Raw genomic sequence first — 17,671 nt, forward strand, 5'->3', positions numbered from 1 at the left:
TTTATTTTTTTTAATAGTAATATATTATATGTTTTTGTTTAGTTTTATTAATTATTACCGCACCCGCTGGTTTACCAGTCATAAAACTCCCGCAAACGCACCTATTATCAAACGCTTATCCAGTCGTTCAAAACGCTTGATAACGCTTAAAACCGCAACCACCGGTTTCCGCAAACTTCCGTAACCGCATCCACTCCGTTTAAACCAGCCAGGCCCTATATTTTGCTTCTTAGTCAACAGTATAATTTCAAGTTAAGAAGGAAAAAAAAACTCTTAAAGGGCCTGAGGCCCGATTAAGTTAAGCCCAAAACTGAAAATTAAAATAATAAGCCGCATAAAGTGAATGGTGAAGAAGAAGGTCTCATTGGGATTTAGGGTTTAAGAAATCTTCCGAGAAAACAGAGAGACAGAAAAATGGTGATGATGAAGAAGATGAAGGGAAGCCAAAGCTTTAGACAAAGACTTCTTCTTTCAACACTTTCTTCAACACCTATCTCGATTGATGAGATTCGTGCCGACGAAACGATTCCTGGTCTCCGACCTCACGAGGTTAATCTTCTCCGCCTCTTAGAAATTGTCACCGACGACGCCGTCGTTGATATTAACGAGACCGGTAAGTAACCTTTCACCTGATTTTAGGGTTCATGACTTCAGATTTACTGATTTTAGGAATGATATTGAGCTGAAGCTAAAGTTTCACCAATTTAGGGCTTCAAATTTTGTATCTTTCAGCTAGGTTTCGATTCCAATCATGTTTGTGTTTCTGAAAGCAAAACTTGTAGAAGAAGAAAATGATTTTTAAAAATTCGAATTGGTTTGTTAGTTTTTTAGTATGTTGCGAATTTGGCAGGGACTCGATTAAAGTACAAGCCTGGAACTATAGTGGGAGGGAAGAACTTGGTTCACAGCTGCTCGCTGAGTCGATCCATTGGCTATTATCTTGAGCCATTGCTTTTGTTGGGATTGTTTGGAAAGAAGCCTCTTTCGATTAGGCTCAAAGGTATGTACCTTCTACTGTAAAACTGCTTTCAAAAGCATGTGGATATTTGATGATCGAGTGAGCAAGTATTTTAACTCTTGCAGGAATTACAAATGATCCAAGAGACGCTAGCGTTGACACATTCCGTTCCACTACCTTGAATATCATAAAGCGTTTTGGAGTCCCTGCAGAAGATTTGGAGCTGAAAATCGAAGCCCGTGGAGTAGCTCCGAATGGAGGTGGAGAAGTTCTCTTAACAGTTCCAAATATTAAGACTCTAAGTGTATGTAGTACTTGTTCTCTTTTCTTCTTCCGCATTGCAAGGTTCAAATGGATTTCTTATCTGTTATATTATTGCTTCAGGCGGTTCATTGGGTAGAAGAAGGAATGGTGAAGAAGATACGTGGTACAACTTTCTCTACAAGAGTGACTAGTGACTTTGAACATTCCATGAGATTCGCAGCTCGTGGTATCTTTAACAATCTCTTGCCTGATGTTCACATTTTCCAAGATCACAGAGCTGGCGCTCAGGCTGGAAAGTAAGAAGCTTAACTAAAACCAAAAGCAAGAGATACTTGATTGATTAAAGCTCACCTTTTTAAAAAAACCTACGTGATTGCAGATCTCCTGGATACGGAATATCATTGGCAGCAGAAACAACTACAGGATGTTTCATCTCTGCAGATACAACAGTGTCTTGTGAAAGACCAGACGAAACTGGAGAGCTCGATGTAGAGAAGAAAGAGAGATCGCCAGCAGAAGACACAGGAGTTGAAGTAGCTTCATGGCTTCTTCAAGAGATTGAAAAAGGTGGAGTTGTTGATTCAACACACCAGGTACGTTTTAAAATTTGAAAACATTAACCATAGACACCAAGATCGATCAGACTTTAAGTGGGTGTGTTGTTGATTCTCTGAGGTTTTTTACAGGGATTGTTGTTTCTACTGTGTGCGTTATCTGAACAAGACGTGTCAAAGGTTCGAGTTGGAACATTATCTCCATATGCAGTGGAGACGTTGAGGAACATTAAGGAGTTTCTGGGAGTTAAGTTTGCCATCAAACCTGATCCATTGACTGGGACTGTTATACTCAAGTGTACTGGAAGTGGCTTAATTAACCTCTCCAGAAAGCTCTCTTGATTTCTCACTCACAGTCACCTTTTACAATTTTGTCTGAATGAAAGCGCTTTTCTATAATTTGAGTGGATGTGTATTTTTGACCTAATCATAATGGCAATTTGCATTTAAATTTATGCATTTTTTACTTTAGATCGACCCTTGTCTGATATAAATTTATGACTATTATTTGTTTACCTTAAGACATATCCTAAAAGAATACTTAATTTATAAGGATACAACTTGTATACAACAGAGAAGCAAAGAATGGGGCATGAAGTATTTTTTTCACTCTTTCTGTATACCTTTTAAGCTCAGGCTTGTCTGGTAAAAATGGCACTCAATTGATCTCCTGGGATGAATTTTAAAAGGAGAATCACAAAGCAGAGAGTTCGACTTCTTGAGTGGAAGGTCGATAAGCTACGAATGTGCTATCAGTTGAGAAAGAGCCTGGATTGAAACATGTTGTTCCCCCAAATTTGCAAACCTCTTGCTCACTCTTGTCACCTAATACTATCTGTTTTGAAACAACAACAATACTTAGTTATAAGGCGGGTTTCGTGCAGGATTTGATATAGAAATGAATACCGTATGAGGAGTTGGGTACAGTCGAAGAGCGTGATCGTAGTTCCAAATGATGGGTTGCACCATGAGAGGTAGAGGACATAGATGGCTCTGATGAGTTATTGTGTAGACAAGCTGTAACAACACGTTTCAGGAGTTTCCATCATTTACCAGGAAAACTTTTAAATCATACGTAAGAAAATAACAGAGACGAGAGATGTGTTTACATGCTTAAAAGGGTCATTCGTTTCTTCTGAGGAAGGGGTTACTAAGCATGAACGACGCATCCGATACAGAAGATCTTGTCGGAAGAACACAATCTCTTGGTTATAGAACTTTACTCTGCATTTTACAAAGACAAGATTATGTGTGGCAAATGTTCACAATTCAAAAGAAAAAGAAAAAAAAACTAATGATGAGCAATAGAGAGTTCACACATCGTATAGAAAACTCACCTGCAAGGATTGCTTGAAAATATTGCATTGGGAATAATGTTTCGAAGCTCTTCGGTTAAATATTTCGGTAAAGCGCATCTTGGCAAGACTGTTGAGGGACCTGTCAAATATGATGAGATTTTATAAGTCATGTTACCTCATGGATCTCAGTTAAAGATTATTTACATAGTAATGGTGGTGATGATGGTACCTGCGTCCTCAGGACCTGGAATGAATAAAAACCGACTATTTTCTTTAAGCCGTGGATGGTTTCCAATCATTCTCCCAAGTTTACCAAACTGCTCCCTGCGAAAGAAATGGACACAGGTTATCGACAATATATAAGAAGAAATTCCCATTTAACAATTGAAGATTCTAACTACAATGATCCCTTACCTAAGGCTTGAATACGAACCAAAGGATAAGTTGCATGGGCGAGAACAAAAATTTCCCATAAAAACAAACAAGGAGGGTACTGTCTCCACACTTTCAAAACCGTCAAGAACAGTTTCCAGCTTCCTCATAACCTTCTCTACGGACAACATATTGTGGCGATCAAGCAATGTCACAAAATATTGATGCTAAATAGAGTACTTGGTACACCAACTCACCTCTTCGTCGTCCAACCATATGTCAGACAATATGACAAATGTGTCATTCACCGCTTGTCTTTCAAGGTCTGCAAGTTTAATCTGTTGGCAGGCAAAAAACACATTATTTTTAGTGTGGTTTACCTACTATGTAAGGGATTGCATTGAAAATTTACAAAATTCTCAATCCGAGTACAAACAACGAATCAAAGATTACCATCTCTTCTTTAGTTAGTGTGCCGCCTCCGAAGAAATCATATTCAGAATGCGCCTTTAGTGTTTTGTCCCTGTCTTCTAAGGGAGGAAATCCACATGTAATCACCTTCACCACAAGATGAGAATACACTTTTAGAAGAGGATGAGTTGGTCAAAGAACATATTATGAAAAACTGAGCTTTGTTACAGGCAATCTGATCAAGTGTTTATTGGAGACAGGTGTACGTATGTTTTGTCACAGAAAGGACCCTATACATGACTTAGTTCTATGATCCTTCATATAGCTAATAGCCTAATATCTTGACCCCAACATGAAAAATAAAACAAAATCGTAAAATCTATGAATGTGCACCTCAGCAAATTATACAAATATCTCCCTAGTTAAAAAGTAATTAACTCAGAATGGGGGAGAGAAAGGCCCAAAATTGCCACCTTCAATTCTAATTACCTGAAAGATACCGTTAACCTGCATTTCGCCTTCTGCCAAAATTATAGTATTCTCTGTGAAGAATCCTGTTGTTATCTTGTACTGATTGTCAAAGAAAACTATTCAAAGCACAAAAAACTCAAACGCAATTCCTTCCTATGTCTTTATCAGCATGAGACATTAAACAATATGTTGAAATGCTATGTCCAGTTTTTGCAGATTTTAGAACCAACTTAAAAAAAGGATATTGCTTTGGACAGATCAATCTCTACAGAAGCTGAAAGGTCTTCCAGGTAGAAATGTCCATCTTCCAACTGTGATATCACTCCCATCACCCATTTCCTTCCCCTTTGAGAAATCAGAGACTGGATTGAAGATATCTACTAGACATAACACAGTACAAACTCCTTAGTTTAGTTTTGAACACAAAAATAACCCAAAAGAAAAATGAGAACAACCACATTTGACAGAAAACGTAGACCAACCTCATTGTTCTCAAACTGCGACATTTCAGCATCAAATGCTGGCCTAGAAAAATGCTCTGCACGAGAAACTCTCTGCGACAACAACATGAATCGTTCCCTGTATAAAGCTGTTTTTGCAGAAGCCTCACCGTGAATAGGCAAGCTACTCGTATGCCTAGTATCAATTAAAATTTACTTCAATCAGTCCAATTCTACAATCAACAACGCGCAAACGACCATTACAATTCATCACTATAAAGTTCCATCATCTACCACACATAAACCCTAAGCCACCTATCAAACTCGTCTCTAGAAACTCACTAGACACACTCTTAGTAGGAAAATTAGAGTGGACTTACTCGTTGAACTTTTTTTTAACAGAATCATATCCAAACTTTGGCACCAGAAACGCGTCGATGATCGCCAAGGAAGAAGCAGATGTTGTAGGTTCCTCCGGGGCGTTATGAGCTCCTAACAAGCGATTTATCAATCCTCGAACTGATTCCGCGTCGACAGTGGATGATTTATCTGCAACATTTTTTACAAAATACCCAACGACTTCAGAATCGATGTCAAATTACGCAGAATAATACGAGAGAGAAACGAATTGGGCGGCATACGCGTTTCCTGGAGGTTATCGAGGAGAAGATCTATAGCTTCTCCGTCATCGTCGTCGGGAAATTGATCGGCGAAAACGAGAATCTCGTCTAAGGCATCGAATTTGAGGTTGTACCCTCTGTTTTTGAATTTCTTCTGTATCTTCTTCCTCTTCTGACTGGTGCTGCTCATTCTCGCTACTTCTCTCTTTTTGCTCTCTCTGAATCTGCGAAACTTTTTTCTTCTCTCTTTAATTTCTTTTTGGGCGGCAAAACTCTGAAAAATCCCAAATCGGCGGGAAACGAATGTGGAAGAGCCCTAATCGGTGGAAATTCTTTGTTCTTTCGCTAATACGTTATTTACATTATTGCCCCTCTACCTAAACCGGGTGGGTCTAGAACTTTGGATAATATTATAATAACGGGTCCAGATTTCATTTCCGGTTAAAGCATTTTTAAACTGTTTAAATTTAATACACAAAAACACTACAAACAACCACTAGCAAGTAGCAATGCTTATAAGGGATCACTCAAGTGGATTGAGGTTGTATATACCAATAAGTAGACACACGAAATATAGCTCCGGTAAGCTGGAAAATTGAGCAAACCAAACTGTATGGTTAATGTCAGTCATCTCCCCAAGCATCTTCCCGTTGTTTCTGTCTCGAGACAATCCGGTTTTTCCGGGCAGCTTCTTGGTCTCGCTCTTTAGACCCGAATCCAGAAGCCGGTAGCTTCAATCCCATGCTGTGAGCAATCAACCGTTGAGCTGTTTTCGCTGATGTCTTTGGTCTTTGAGACGGCGGTTCCAAATCTGAAGTAGAAATCATTTAACATAACATAGTTACACATATGTGTTTTGGTGTTTAATTAATTACACAGCTTGATCAAGCGGATTAAGGAAAAATGGTGTGTTAAAGTTCATAATTTGATGACATATAGAAGTGAACGAAATTAGAAAAAAATTTGGTGGGGAAGCTTATATCTGATTAAAAGAGGGAATAATTTTGCAGAACCATAAAAAAGGAGTAGATTACCTTTTCCAGAAATTGAGCCCAAAAGAGAATCGTTATCATCGAGTACACGTATTGTGAATGAACATTGAACATGCTTGCAAGCCTCTAGAGCTGTATCAATATTCAAAACACACAGCGAGAGTTAGCTGTATAGGAGAAAGTCTATCCTGATTTATAACTTAGTTAGCAACAAAGGCAGAAGTTACATTTTTAGCTGTAAAGATACTAAACCTACTTAACAACTAAGCCGTGCATTTTACGTGGTTCAACCCTAGATGAAGACCAATGCACTATCTAATAACACAATGCAACACTAGAACAGAGAAATACTAATGCAGTAGTGGGATAAAACTAAAATTTTTCCTAGTTAACCCAATGCATGTATGATGAAAAATCAAATTACATATATATACCAGCTGAAGGGGTTTTGAAGACTGCAAGTGCTGTTGTATCATTGACCCAACGAATGATAAATCCACTATCTTTGAAGTCTTTAAATAGCTTCTCCAATTCAGTAGTTCTCAAACTTGGAGAAAAACCAGCAAGTACGAGGACATGGCGTGTGCCATACTTGGCTGCATTTAAAAGCGTATAGAAATTCAGGTGTTGTATTTAGAACAGGCAGCATATAAATCATAATCAGATTTATCTAACATACTGCTTCTACTTGTTACAGATAATACAATCCAAAAAACAGAAAGGAAACATTGAGAGTCACAACTTACATTTCAGTGATTCATCAGTCTTCTCTGACTCACGAGATAAATCGTTATCTTCTGAATCATCATCAAACCTCGACTCAGAGAAATCTCGATCACTGTACATTGCATCACTCTTATAAGTAAACGTTCCCCTTCCACGTCTCTTAGGTCCTTGAACTTTAGGTTCTTCAACCGAAAGCTTTGATATTTCAGGCAACTCTTCTACGGGGAGTAACTTACTCGGTTCAACATCTGCAAGAGCTTCCCAATCTGCAACAAAAATCAAGGTCATGTAAACATACACACATACATGATCTCATGATTGATACAAGAGGTCAATGCATCTGTTAAGTCACAACAAATGTAACATACCATCATCTGAAGAATCATGAGCAGCTGAATTACTGCTAGATACTTTGGAATCCTCCGTTTTCCCTTAATAGATCCATGATAATCGATCAATAACAGCGTAAAAAAGGAGAAATCAGATAGAAAACAAATGAGAACTCTAGAAGAACAACCATCAGCATCAAAGCTTGAGACATTTGGGTCAGACTTGAGTCCACTGGAAGCAACAGATTGATTCTCTACATTGCCGGAACTTCTGCAATCATAAACCGTATATGAACCCTAAAATCGATGAAAGCATATAATTTTCCAGCTTTCAATTTCCCTAAACCACATTTCTCATATCTCTCCTAGTTTTTCCGATCAACAAAAATCAGTAGTGTACCTTGAAGAGGCAAGATCACAATCCAACGCTCGTTGCTTAATGAGGGAAGAGCGAGTTCGAAGCTCATCGGATTTAAGGGAAAGTCCCTCAGAAGAGTAGAGATCCGCCAACTGCGTAAGAGCGGCGGATAATTGAAGCCCAAACTCCGTTCTCTCGCCGGAGGAGGAAGAACCTAACCGCGATTGAAGATTGGTCTCCAAAGACTCGAGAAAGGAGATCGCCGCCGTGACGTCGCCGGCTACCACGAGATCCTCCACTCGTTCGCTCCAATTTGGTTCACTTATTCTTCCTTCTTCTTCGTTTGGCCGTGTGTTCTCCATAGTTAGGTCTCAGCGAGTCTGACGCTTTCAGAAAATTCCCACACGTATCCACACGAATTAGAAAGCGATGATTCTTTGCTTCTTATTTATATATCATCGTAATCAATTTGAATTTTTAGAACATGTTTTAGAAAATTATAAAGAAAATACAGTAAGGTGAAACAAAACTTTATTACTCAACTCAACTCAAAGCTGTCCAAATACTATTTTGTAAATTTGGGTGAATGTTTGGGACCTTGTAATTATATTTTGCAAAATATCAGCTGTGTACTTAGTTATCTATTAAAAACAAATTCAGATATCACTTTTTTTTTTTATCAAAGATCCATAGTATGGAATATGGATCATGTTATGGGGAGATTATGTGGCAAAAGCCCGGAATTTCATAATTAATGATATACGTATCAAAGTTTGTATACTCTCACATTAAAACAAATGTAAAGAGCAATCTACGCTTTGTGTGATGATGCTTTTATGACCTGTTGTTTTTATACAGCTATTTGCAGTCTCTCTTGTACAAGGAATCTGAGGACAAGCAAGGTCTACAAATGTTTCATATTCATCAATGAACTTTTCTTGAGAAAAATCCTAACGAACCTTTAGAATACATATCAAACAAAAAGCAGACACCAACAAAATTTGCAGATCATGAATCATATACAAAAGCCGTAAACTTGAAAGTCTCAGTAGATGGTAATGACTCAACAAAGCAAATAACTTTTGGCTAGTCTCAGTCTTCTTTGGTAACATTGTTTGAAGAAGAGGACGATTCATACCGTCTGAAGAGAGGAGAGAATCGATGGCGTTGTATGATTCTGACAAGGACGAAGGTGTTTGCAGCCAGAAACAGCAAACTCGCGATCCATAGCGGTAGAAAGACATTAACGCCCTTGAACTCGAGCATGTATCCCCATAAGAGCCAATGTGTCTGAGCTCCGATCCACATAATGATGCATAACAAGCCTTCCCATTTCAGCTTCATATGGCTCCATGGTAGAATCAGGGGTAGCAGGCAATAAAACCACACAAAGTACTGCGCAGTTATCACCTAGAGACAAATGAGGCGATCAACATTTGCAAAAACCAGAAAGTTTTAGCTCACTGGGGAATGTATATGAAAATGAACAATTGAAGACTTTTTTGGACAGTATGAGAATAGAGTGATGCATTATATACCTTATTGAAAGTGACAAATGCAACGGTTTGGAGAAAGATGCAGAACACTAGATCCTGGGAGAAGCAGAAGACTAGAGCAAACTGTACTGTAAACTGGGGTAAAAACGAGATAAGCTTCTCCACAGCTGAAAACTGGCGCTCATAGTGAAGATATATGTGATAGAAGTAGATGGAGAAGTTGTGCCTTGGATCTGTTCGAGTAAGGTGATATAAGAGAGCCTCATGCAGGAACTCTTGTCCATAAAAATAGAAGGAAACAGCATTGCAAGCTAGAAAAACTCCCCCGGATATCAAAGCAAACATGATTCTCTCCCTGGAAAATAAACTTTTCAAGGTGGTCAAGAGATTGAAGAGGAATGTTTTTCTCTCCATGTTACTGGCAGGTGTCTTGGCCTGACCGGTATTCCAATACAAAAGAGCCGGCTTTTGACCAGATCTAAATACCTGGGTATCAAGAACCAGGATGATTGGCAAGGCATAGATAATAGGATAGACCCTGAAATGCACAACAAGCCCGTACCAAAATGCAGCTTGTAACAAATTACCTACACAGCAAAATATATAGATGTTGTTGTGTCAATAGTTTGCCGGATTAACAAACTGGATATTTCACTGATAAGAACAGGACAGGAGAATAGCCTAATAAGAACTCTTTAGTCTTTACTTATCGCTGTTAAGAACGATGAACATAACTACAGTTGCAGACCAAACCACAGAGAACGAAATAGAAAACAAAATATACTTAGGAAATGATATATAGTCCCCAAACTCTCCAAAGCCTAAAAAAGTTTCCAAGCCTATTCCCGAATACTCAGCATGGCCTAATCTGTTACTCTCTGTCTAAAACAGTTCATAAAGAAGACATTATGTATTGACACTTCTATTATATTTCTGTTATAATCACCTAATGTGAAAGATACACACATATGAATTGAACTGATATAAATTAGTTCATGGAACTAAATTTAGGCTATCAATGCATAAAAGCTGCAAACTTAATAATAGTCTACAGAAAAAAAGTTCCCTTGACTTGTACTAATCTCAAAGTAGGTGTCTACCTTGCATTAGGCAGAGAATGATCCATAATATCATGGCACAAACGATGGGTTCACAGTTCCCTCTGGTTCCAATAGTGAATGTAAACGGATTGAAAAGCCAAACCATTACAGAATATGTACATATCTTCTCAGGCACCTTACGTTGTTTCAAAATCTTATGGATAAACCAGCCGACCAGTAAATCTGAAACATGGAAATAGATTCCAAAACGACAGAGAAACAAATCATCGACACATTGTGAGGCTGATGAACTAAACCAAAAAAGGTTGAACTTTCTACTAATTTTCTTCTGTTAAGACATAATAAACATAAGAAAGATGAGATAACTATAAGAAATGCCATACCAGAAGCTGAGAAGAGAAACTTTCCCCATGACCGATGAAAGAAGGAATTAGGGGTCAGAAGAAGCGCGAGCAAAGGCGAATAACGGTATGTGGTTCGCTTGTAAGGAGATTCTCCGGATGCCATCAACGAAGCAGCATCGGAAAATACAATGTAATCAACATCAGTGTACCGGACCTCCATATGAGCATCTTGCCATTCTCCATAAACAATCAAAAACACACGCAGAAGCATCGAGAACACCAGTAGTGAACGGAACTTCATCCCTATACAATCAGAATTTAAAATTATGATGAGCAATCCAAAGAAGCAACAATGACTAAATTCAAAAGCTCCAAGATCTTAGTATGCAATTACTAATCCTAATCAAGTTAATCCAACAGACTAAATTATACACAGATTATCGTGATTCAATGCATCTTAAAGCTTATTACATAGAGAGGAACGAATTACATACATTTCGATGGTTCATCATCAGTGTTCTCTGATTCACGAGACATATCGCTTATCTTCTGAATCTTTAAACCTCGACTCACAAAAGTCTCGATCACATCACTCTCATAAGTAAACGTTCTCTTAGGTATTTAAACTTTAGTTTCTTCAACGGAAAGATTCAGGGGTTTACAGGGATGATTGAACTAGCCGGTGTATGTCTCTCCGCCAAGAGATCTCCGATTCAACCTAAAACAGTCGCTGGAATGCTCAGAGGTTTGAACGAAATGATTTCAATTTGTTTTTTTTTCTGGTTTATGTTTGGTTTCCGGTTTGATCTTATTTGATTTTCCGGTTTAGTCGACTCAAATAATTCCATTATTTATACATTAGATACCAACATAAAGCAAAATCAACACACACTGAAACAATGAAATCAACACAAAAACAAACACAAACACAAACAACATGATTACATCTGCACACAAGATGTAACCTCAAAACACAATAGGAATCAAACTTATACAAGTTTAGGATTTAGGCCTCTTGCCTTCCTTGTCTTCCCCACAAACAGATCCTTAGACTTGATCAAACCAGGGAGGCAACCAACAACTGTCACAAACGGAAACTGAGCCACCGAGTCCTTTCTTCCTAAAGATACAATGGCCAACTCTGGACCGGGCTTGTAAGTCGACATCTTCTTCTTTTTCCCACCTGACATCATTACCTTTATGTTCTTCACAACGACATTAGCATGAGTCTCTGCTATATATCCTTGTTTCATCTCCTGTCATTAGCAATCATATAATCAAAACAAGAGACTAACCAAGAAACTTTTTTAAAAGATGGATATTTCGATGATATCATGTACTTACAGGGATATTAGTGATATCTCCAACAGCGAATACATTGCTTCGACCTCTAATCCGCAAGTACTCATCGACCATGACTCTTCCTTTACCATCCAAGCTATCTTTCAGAACAGTTCCATTGAGCCATTGAGAAGACAAAGGTTTCCCAACACAGAGGAAGTGAATATCTGCGTGTATAGTTTCTCCTCCTGAAGTCCGGTATATTTTGTTTCCATCCGAAGCTGAACTCAAATCCACAGATTGGTTCAATATAACTTCCACTTTCTTTGATTCTAACCAATCAGATGCTTTATCAGCAGCTTTTTGTCCAACAAACTCAAGCAATCTTGGTCCTTTATGCACCAGAGTAACCTTCTTCTCCGGGAAATCAACCGCGATTTCCGCAGCTAGCTCCACACCAGATGGACCTCCACCAACAATCAAAACTGATCCAGAAGATTTTATCTTCTCATATTCTGCAACCAAATAGATCAAATGTTGTTAAGTCATACTAAATATCTTCACTTACAATCTCATTACCAACCAAAACAAACAGAAATCTCATACCAGATTGATAATGTGACAGCTTCTCTTGTCTAGTTTTAGGGAACAAGTCATTGTGACCTGTAGCAATCACAAGATAATCATATCCAATCACAGATCCATCTTCAGTCATAACATCACTCTCTGTGATATTGATCGCCGGAGAAGTTACAAGACGGCCTTGTTTCAAGTAACTCTTGTGGTTAATCACTGTTCTCTCAGCAAACTTAGGCTCCACCATGGATCTCAAACTTGCCCATGTAATCTCAAAATACTCCTTCCTGATCTCAACACAAGTTTTGAGCTTTTATGATCAAAACGAAGAACATTACAAAAAGAATTTGTTGTTTTTATTAAGAATCTGGTGAAAGAACTTACGGATCGATGAGTGTGACTTCAGCATCGAACTGAAGCAATTTCGCGGCGAGTGAGCCGGCGATTCCGCCGCCGATCACAACCACTCTCTTTCCTTGTTTAGACCCAGATTCAATGCCTTCCATTTTTACAGATTCAAGCTCAAAGTAAAAAACAGTTTAGGTTTTTTCGAATGTTCTTCGTTAGGTTTCTTCTTCTTCTTCTTTCAAATCAGTTTCAAGATTCGATATATATATATAGAGAGATGAAGTGTAGAAAGATTGTCAGAGAGGAAAAGTAAAAGGAATTTGTGATTGACGTGTTTAGTGACTTCAGATACCTGAAGAAGAAGAAGAATCTTGTGGAGCTTCCCGTAAGCTTACATCATCGAATACGTCAATGGCGGAAGAACGCAATTTTCAATTTTTAATTTTGTTCCTGAATGCTATTGGGCCTTTGAGTTTGAATATTGGCCCCTTAAGTTTACGAGTTTGGGCCGAGTATAAGTTTTGTCAATCTCATTCATTTTTTTTTTTTTGACAATTTATATACTTACTCCTTACATTCTTTCTTGTTTTAAAAAAAACAAAACATACTTTTCTAATAATAAAGATAAGATTTGATTTTTTGGGTTTTGTCTTTAAGACAAAAGATAGGACATATATATCACAAGAAATGGCCATTGAAGGCCGACGAATTTAATACAATGACATATATGAAAAAGAAAGTAAGATATTTGAGATTTGACACAATTTATTAAATTTAATTATGTTAAATTCGGATATTTATTAAATGTAAGAAATTAAAAAGATGAATAATTCATTGTGATTTGTAAATAAATAATATCCCCGCAATATCATAACAATCTTCACAACACATAAAATGCAAAGTAAAAAAAAAGAAAAAGAAAGAGATCAATTGAAATTACTGTATATTTATAAACGACCAAAAAAAAAGACTAATATTTATTAACCAGATCCCCTCTCGTCTCTATATATAAGTTAAGTTGGCATCAAAATCTTACTTTCCTCTCCAAATAAGCGCCAAACAAAGAAATGACTTTCCAAACCAATTCTTACAACGAATATCTAATTCCACCGTACGCGTCCTCGGACATGCCTCCTCGTCGTAGATGGTGGTCACGTCCAATAGTGACACTACCGCCAACAAATGGTCGTAGAGCCACTTGTAAGGAAACTACGGTTTGCTGTATACCTTTTTGCGGCGCAATATTCACCATCATCGCCGTAATGGTATATCTCTTTCACTTCGTCGACAATGCTCAATGTGACGCCAAATTCGCCATCCAATCCATCGCCGTCTCTCCCTCAGACACTTGGCACGTTGATTTTCTCGTCAAAAACCCTAGCCCTAGGTATTTAATTTGTTCCCATATTTTTCTTTTATATGATGCAATAATGGCTTTTTTTTGTTCAATGGTCTTGCAGGTTTTCTATCTACTACGAAGGCGATGAGACTGAAGTGAGTCTCGGTACCTTAAGCGCTGCCGTTTTGAATACTTCTCATGAACGTAAGTCGCCAAGTCACACGGCTTTCTCAGTGGATTTCGTTGCGGAGGGTAATCCAAATGACGTCGTTTCCGAACAATTAGATGTCAAATTAAGGGGTACGCATAAGAGTTACGGAGAAAACTATGATAACGCTGGACATATTGATGTAAGTTGTCGTAATCTAACTCGAAGCCATGAGAACGTTGAAAAGATTCAATGTCACTCTTCTTTCACAAAATTGAAGATTTTGTATATAACTCCTCCTTATGATTTTTAGGCCTTTTCATCGTATTCTTGTTGTTTTCTTGTTATTCACTCGAGTAGTTATTTTATTATGTAGTAAATCCAACATCGTTTTTTTTATACACTTCTCTTTGATGACTATGTAAACAACAATTGGTAATCTTAAAATGAAATCCGATACTAGACACATTTATATGGAAGAAGAAAATATCTCGAGTAAGTTACCGACACAAACAATCGCCCTTCTCTTGATTGTCACATTTAACGGAAAAAACAAACTAAAGACTTTAAATACACTTTATTTGATGATGTAAGCTTTAAAAAAAAAAAGACTGACATCGAATACACTTTATTCTATTAGACATAGATACAATCTTGCTAGACAAAAATCCATTTACGAGAAGGGCGAATTATTCAGAGGTATGCATAACTCTTTTCTTAAGTCTTTGTGTTGGTTCACTGTAACAGAGTTGCTATCCTCCGCCAACGACTTTTTCACAAGATTGTGTGGGTTGAGAGTAAAGCTTCCTAAACACTTTCATTGCACAATTTTAGTGAGTGTCTCTAAAAAACAAAAGTTACTAAATATTAATAAATAAATATAAAGGGTCTTTTAATTAAAGGCATCATACTCAAAAATGTCTCTAACTAGACATTTAAAACATATTGTTCTAAATTTAAAGACACTACAACACTAAAATAATATTTTTTTAAAAACAAATTAGACTTTAATGGTGGGAAGACCTCCTCATATGATAAGAGATGGAGATGCTCTAAGCCACTTCCCCTTTTTTTAAATTTTGGATTTATCGTTTCTCGCAATTTTGGTTGGTTTGTTTAAATTTTCTTATATCATAGATAACTTTTGTGTAACAATGTTCAAATCTCCTATATAAAAAATACGATAATTTTTAAAAATAATTAACCATTTGCTATGTATTTGCAGACTTGCAGTTTCCTAAGTAGTCGTACTCCCGATTTCAGAGTTAAAAAAGCTCCACTTTCTTTCTTTTAGCTCCATTTATCTTCCGTTAAAAGTTTCGGGTGTGTTATTCAATTCTTTAATGTTTAGATTTGTTGGTAAGGATTCAATTCTTTAGTGTTTAGATTTTATGATTTTCTTTTTTTAAACTATTTATGTGAATTTCAAAATCTCTGCATAATATTTTGAATTTTCTACCTAATAATATACTTTTTCTTTTTTTGCTATGAATGTTAATATCATATAAAATGAAAATTGAGGTAATACAGAGACACTACCTAAGAAGAGAGTAATCTTGACAAAAAAGATAAAAAGCAAGATTACAATAAGTATGGCTTAAAAAGAGAATTATCGGATCCAGAGAAGCATTAGGTTTCTCCAAAGCTTCCTATGACGCCCAGCGGAGATGGTGTTGCGCACCTCACGATCGATGGAATTGAAAATGAGCAGAGGAGGGATGGACTGCAGATTATGAAGTACATTGTTCCTCTGTTTCCTAATAATATACTTATGAAACACCAAAAAGATTTTAATATACAAAGATTTAACAAGTCTTCAGTTTTGAATAACACTAGATTTTAGTTAACTATTTAAAAATTTAGTTAAACAACACCAAACTTTAAAATCTATTATCATTAATCCCTACCAAAAAAAATAATCTATTATCATTATTTGAATAAAATCCATAATTAAACTCTCTCCTTAATTTTTTTGAAAGTGCTTATTTTTTAAATGTTATTTAGTAGTTAAGTTTTAGTAATAAATATCGTATAAGGTAAGTATTAAAAATTAGAATCTATGTATTATATCTTATGTTTTAAATTAAAGTAGATAACCAAGGCTATTAAGTCCCATAGAAGTCCCTTGATTGAGCCAACAACAAAGGAAAAGATATCCCGTAGATTTGCTTTATTAAAGTATCTAAATTAAAAACATGGTATATATATTAGAACAAAATTTAACGCAAAGTATTAAAAAAATTTTTTAAAAAAATAACAAATTTAGTATAAGTATATACTTTTTCATTAGAACGTGTTAAAACCTCCAAAATGTCAAGATCTCGATGTATCTCTTGTGGCCTCATTCACCGACCTGGCCAATGTAACCTGGAAACTTCAAGAACACCATCCGACGAGCCGATAGACATTACTCCAGAATTTTGTTGCACTGCTTACTTTTTTACCACTGGTTCTAGCTCCTTACTCCTTTTTCTCTTTTTCTTAGGTGTTTCCAAAATTCACATAAGACAAAGTTGTTACGTAGAGCTTTTTACCAATTCCGTCTCCGTCTCAAATGCAAACGCAAACGTTTCAGCCGCTGATTGGACGATTGGTTTCGTTGCGAGGAGTCCAGTCACCGGCTGTGAAGTCTCTATTCATACACTCAATTCGCGTTTACTCCGAGGTAGTGAAGTTATCTCCAAATCATCATCGTCCCCCTCGTCGGGTTATTTCGTCACCGGAAACAAAACAGACGTCGTTTTCGAGAAGGTGGTTATGCCGAAAGTTATTGGCGACGTTATTTGGAATGCTCGGGTTGAGATTATGTTTGCGATGAATACAGATGTTAGATATTTAAATGGTTTTTTGATGGCGGCTTGTCCTCGTATTCCGGTGAAATTCACGACGGATCAGGCGGGGAAGGTCACGGGATCGTTGCTTGGAAATGTGAAACGGTGTGATTATATATTCCAGAACCATTTGGCTTAATATTCTCTCCGATCTTGAATCGATGGTTTCTATTAATGGGTGTTGTTGGCTTAGGTCATTTATTTTGTTTTATTTTTATTGTTAGAATTGGGATATATTAATATATTGTTCGAGTATATATGTAAGTTGTCTGTTAAGAAAACAATTTAATTTTCTAACTTGCTCACTATTTTCTTTTTCTTCAACAAAACTGTTTCTTTTGTTTTTTCCAATTTTAATATCAAAAAGAGATCAATTGACGTTTGGATTTTGTCTTTAAGACTAAGATAGTAAGATCACTTCTTTAAGCTGGAAACGACCGCTTTGTTAGGGAAT

General features: G+C 36.9%; 7 protein-coding genes across 12 annotated transcripts; 3 read left to right on the forward strand and 4 right to left on the reverse strand.

Moving 5' to 3' along the window:
• The first annotated feature begins 269 nt into the window (after positions 1-269).
• Positions 270-2,330, forward strand: AT5G22100 (RNA cyclase family protein). Its single transcript, NM_147891.4, has 6 exons — positions 270-613; positions 851-1,000; positions 1,084-1,262; positions 1,343-1,518; positions 1,602-1,815; positions 1,909-2,330. The coding sequence occupies exons 1-6, from the start codon at positions 415-417 to the stop codon at positions 2,116-2,118; spliced, it is 1,128 nt and encodes a 375-aa protein (NP_680196.1). The 5' UTR covers positions 270-414; the 3' UTR covers positions 2,119-2,330.
• DPB2 (DNA polymerase epsilon subunit B2) lies at positions 2,225-5,682 on the reverse strand (the record flags this gene model as incomplete). Of its 2 annotated transcripts, NM_147892.4 has the most annotated exons (13): positions 5,410-5,682; positions 5,149-5,317; positions 4,811-4,964; positions 4,574-4,705; positions 4,347-4,424; positions 3,900-4,004; positions 3,704-3,784; positions 3,489-3,619; positions 3,304-3,398; positions 3,114-3,213; positions 2,886-3,000; positions 2,683-2,793; positions 2,225-2,611 (listed from the first exon to the last, which is right to left on the reverse strand). In NM_147892.4, the coding sequence occupies exons 1-13, from the start codon at positions 5,576-5,578 to the stop codon at positions 2,471-2,473; spliced, it is 1,581 nt and encodes a 526-aa protein (NP_680197.2). In that variant the 5' UTR covers positions 5,579-5,682. The 2 variants fall into 2 exon arrangements, with proteins under 2 accessions (NP_680197.2, NP_001332528.1); NM_001343719.1 differs by lacking the exon at positions 2,225-2,611 and having other exon boundaries at positions 2,635-2,793.
• Positions 5,683-5,713: 31 nt separating this feature from the next.
• Positions 5,714-8,418, reverse strand: AT5G22120 (coiled-coil protein). The gene is made up of 7 exons (NM_147893.4): positions 7,836-8,418; positions 7,624-7,706; positions 7,475-7,537; positions 7,127-7,372; positions 6,815-6,976; positions 6,423-6,512; positions 5,714-6,199 (listed from the first exon to the last, which is right to left on the reverse strand). Exons 1-7 carry the CDS (start codon positions 8,153-8,155, stop codon positions 6,012-6,014), a joined length of 1,152 nt encoding a protein of 383 aa, NP_680198.1. The 5' UTR covers positions 8,156-8,418; the 3' UTR covers positions 5,714-6,011.
• Positions 8,419-8,557: 139 nt separating this feature from the next.
• On the reverse strand, positions 8,558-11,452 carry PNT1 (mannosyltransferase family protein). Of its 3 annotated transcripts, none has more exons than NM_147894.4 (5): positions 11,189-11,452; positions 10,734-10,997; positions 10,390-10,572; positions 9,332-9,876; positions 8,558-9,203 (listed from the first exon to the last, which is right to left on the reverse strand). In NM_147894.4, the coding sequence occupies exons 1-5, from the start codon at positions 11,229-11,231 to the stop codon at positions 8,886-8,888; spliced, it is 1,353 nt and encodes a 450-aa protein (NP_680199.1). In that variant the 5' UTR covers positions 11,232-11,452; the 3' UTR covers positions 8,558-8,885. The 3 variants fall into 3 exon arrangements, with proteins under 3 accessions (NP_680199.1, NP_001190361.1, NP_001332623.1); NM_001203432.1 differs by having other exon boundaries at positions 10,390-10,632; NM_001343720.1 differs by lacking the exon at positions 11,189-11,452 and having other exon boundaries at positions 10,734-11,022.
• Positions 11,453-11,454: 2 nt separating this feature from the next.
• AT5G22140 (FAD/NAD(P)-binding oxidoreductase family protein) lies at positions 11,455-13,359 on the reverse strand. 2 transcript variants are annotated; one of them, NM_147895.3, is made up of 4 exons: positions 12,936-13,359; positions 12,582-12,838; positions 12,039-12,490; positions 11,455-11,950 (listed from the first exon to the last, which is right to left on the reverse strand). In NM_147895.3, the coding sequence occupies exons 1-4, from the start codon at positions 13,055-13,057 to the stop codon at positions 11,684-11,686; spliced, it is 1,098 nt and encodes a 365-aa protein (NP_680200.1). In that variant the 5' UTR covers positions 13,058-13,359; the 3' UTR covers positions 11,455-11,683. The 2 variants fall into 2 exon arrangements, with proteins under 2 accessions (NP_680200.1, NP_974819.1); NM_203090.1 differs by having other exon boundaries at positions 11,522-11,950; positions 12,582-12,834; positions 12,932-13,191.
• AT5G22145 (uncharacterized protein) lies at positions 11,826-12,428 on the forward strand (the record flags this gene model as incomplete). The annotated part of the gene is made up of 2 exons (NM_001343721.1): positions 11,826-11,848; positions 12,041-12,428. The coding sequence occupies 2 exons, from the start codon at positions 11,826-11,828 to the stop codon at positions 12,225-12,227; spliced, it is 210 nt and encodes a 69-aa protein (NP_001330889.1). The 3' UTR covers positions 12,228-12,428.
• A 605-nt stretch (positions 13,360-13,964) lies between the features above and the next one.
• AT5G22150 (uncharacterized protein) lies at positions 13,965-17,461 on the forward strand (the record flags this gene model as incomplete). Of its 2 annotated transcripts, none has more annotated exons than NM_147896.2 (3): positions 13,965-14,286; positions 14,360-14,588; positions 16,913-17,461. In NM_147896.2, 3 exons carry the CDS (start codon positions 13,967-13,969, stop codon positions 17,354-17,356), a joined length of 993 nt encoding a protein of 330 aa, NP_680201.1. The 2 variants fall into 2 exon arrangements, with proteins under 2 accessions (NP_680201.1, NP_001332348.1); NM_001343722.1 differs by having other exon boundaries at positions 13,967-14,250; positions 16,913-17,356.
• Positions 17,462-17,671: the final 210 nt, after the last annotated feature.

Source organism: Arabidopsis thaliana, chromosome 5 (genome assembly GCF_000001735.4).
Source record: "Arabidopsis thaliana chromosome 5, partial sequence".
NCBI lineage: Eukaryota > Viridiplantae > Streptophyta > Magnoliopsida > Brassicales > Brassicaceae > Arabidopsis > Arabidopsis thaliana.

Bases quoted from the DNA above. Each gene is read 5' to 3' on its own strand.
- AT5G22100 (NM_147891.4), top strand. From the start codon at position 415: ATGGTGATGATGAAGAAGATGAAGGGAAGCCAAAGCTTTAGACAAAGA. The intron at 1,263-1,342 runs GTATGTAGTACT...TTATTGCTTCAG, and splicing joins CAAATATTAAGACTCTAAGT to GCGGTTCATTGGGTAGAAGA. The intron at 1,816-1,908 runs GTACGTTTTAAA...GGTTTTTTACAG, and splicing joins TTGTTGATTCAACACACCAG to GGATTGTTGTTTCTACTGTG.
- AT5G22120 (NM_147893.4), bottom strand. From the start codon at position 8,155: ATGGAGAACACACGGCCAAACGAAGAAGAAGGAAGAATAAGTGAACCA. The intron at 7,707-7,835 runs GTACACTACTGA...TTATGATTGCAG, and splicing joins TGTGATCTTGCCTCTTCAAG to AAGTTCCGGCAATGTAGAGA. The intron at 7,373-7,474 runs GTATGTTACATT...TTTTTGTTGCAG, and splicing joins TCATGATTCTTCAGATGATG to ATTGGGAAGCTCTTGCAGAT.
- PNT1 (NM_001203432.1), bottom strand. From the start codon at position 11,231: ATGTCTCGTGAATCAGAGAACACTGATGATGAACCATCGAAAT. The intron at 10,633-10,733 runs GTATGGCATTTC...TTAGTTCATCAG, and splicing joins GTTTCTCTTCTCAGCTTCTG to CCTCACAATGTGTCGATGAT. The intron at 9,204-9,331 runs GTATATAATGCA...ATTTGTCTCTAG, and splicing joins CATTTGTCACTTTCAATAAG to GTGATAACTGCGCAGTACTT.
- AT5G22140 (NM_147895.3), bottom strand. From the start codon at position 13,057: ATGGAAGGCATTGAATCTGGGTCTAAACAAGGAAAGAGAGTGGTTGTG. The intron at 12,491-12,581 runs GTATGAGATTTC...ATTTGGTTGCAG, and splicing joins GCTGTCACATTATCAATCTG to AATATGAGAAGATAAAATCT. The intron at 11,951-12,038 runs GTAAGTACATGA...TGCTAATGACAG, and splicing joins GAGATATCACTAATATCCCT to GAGATGAAACAAGGATATAT.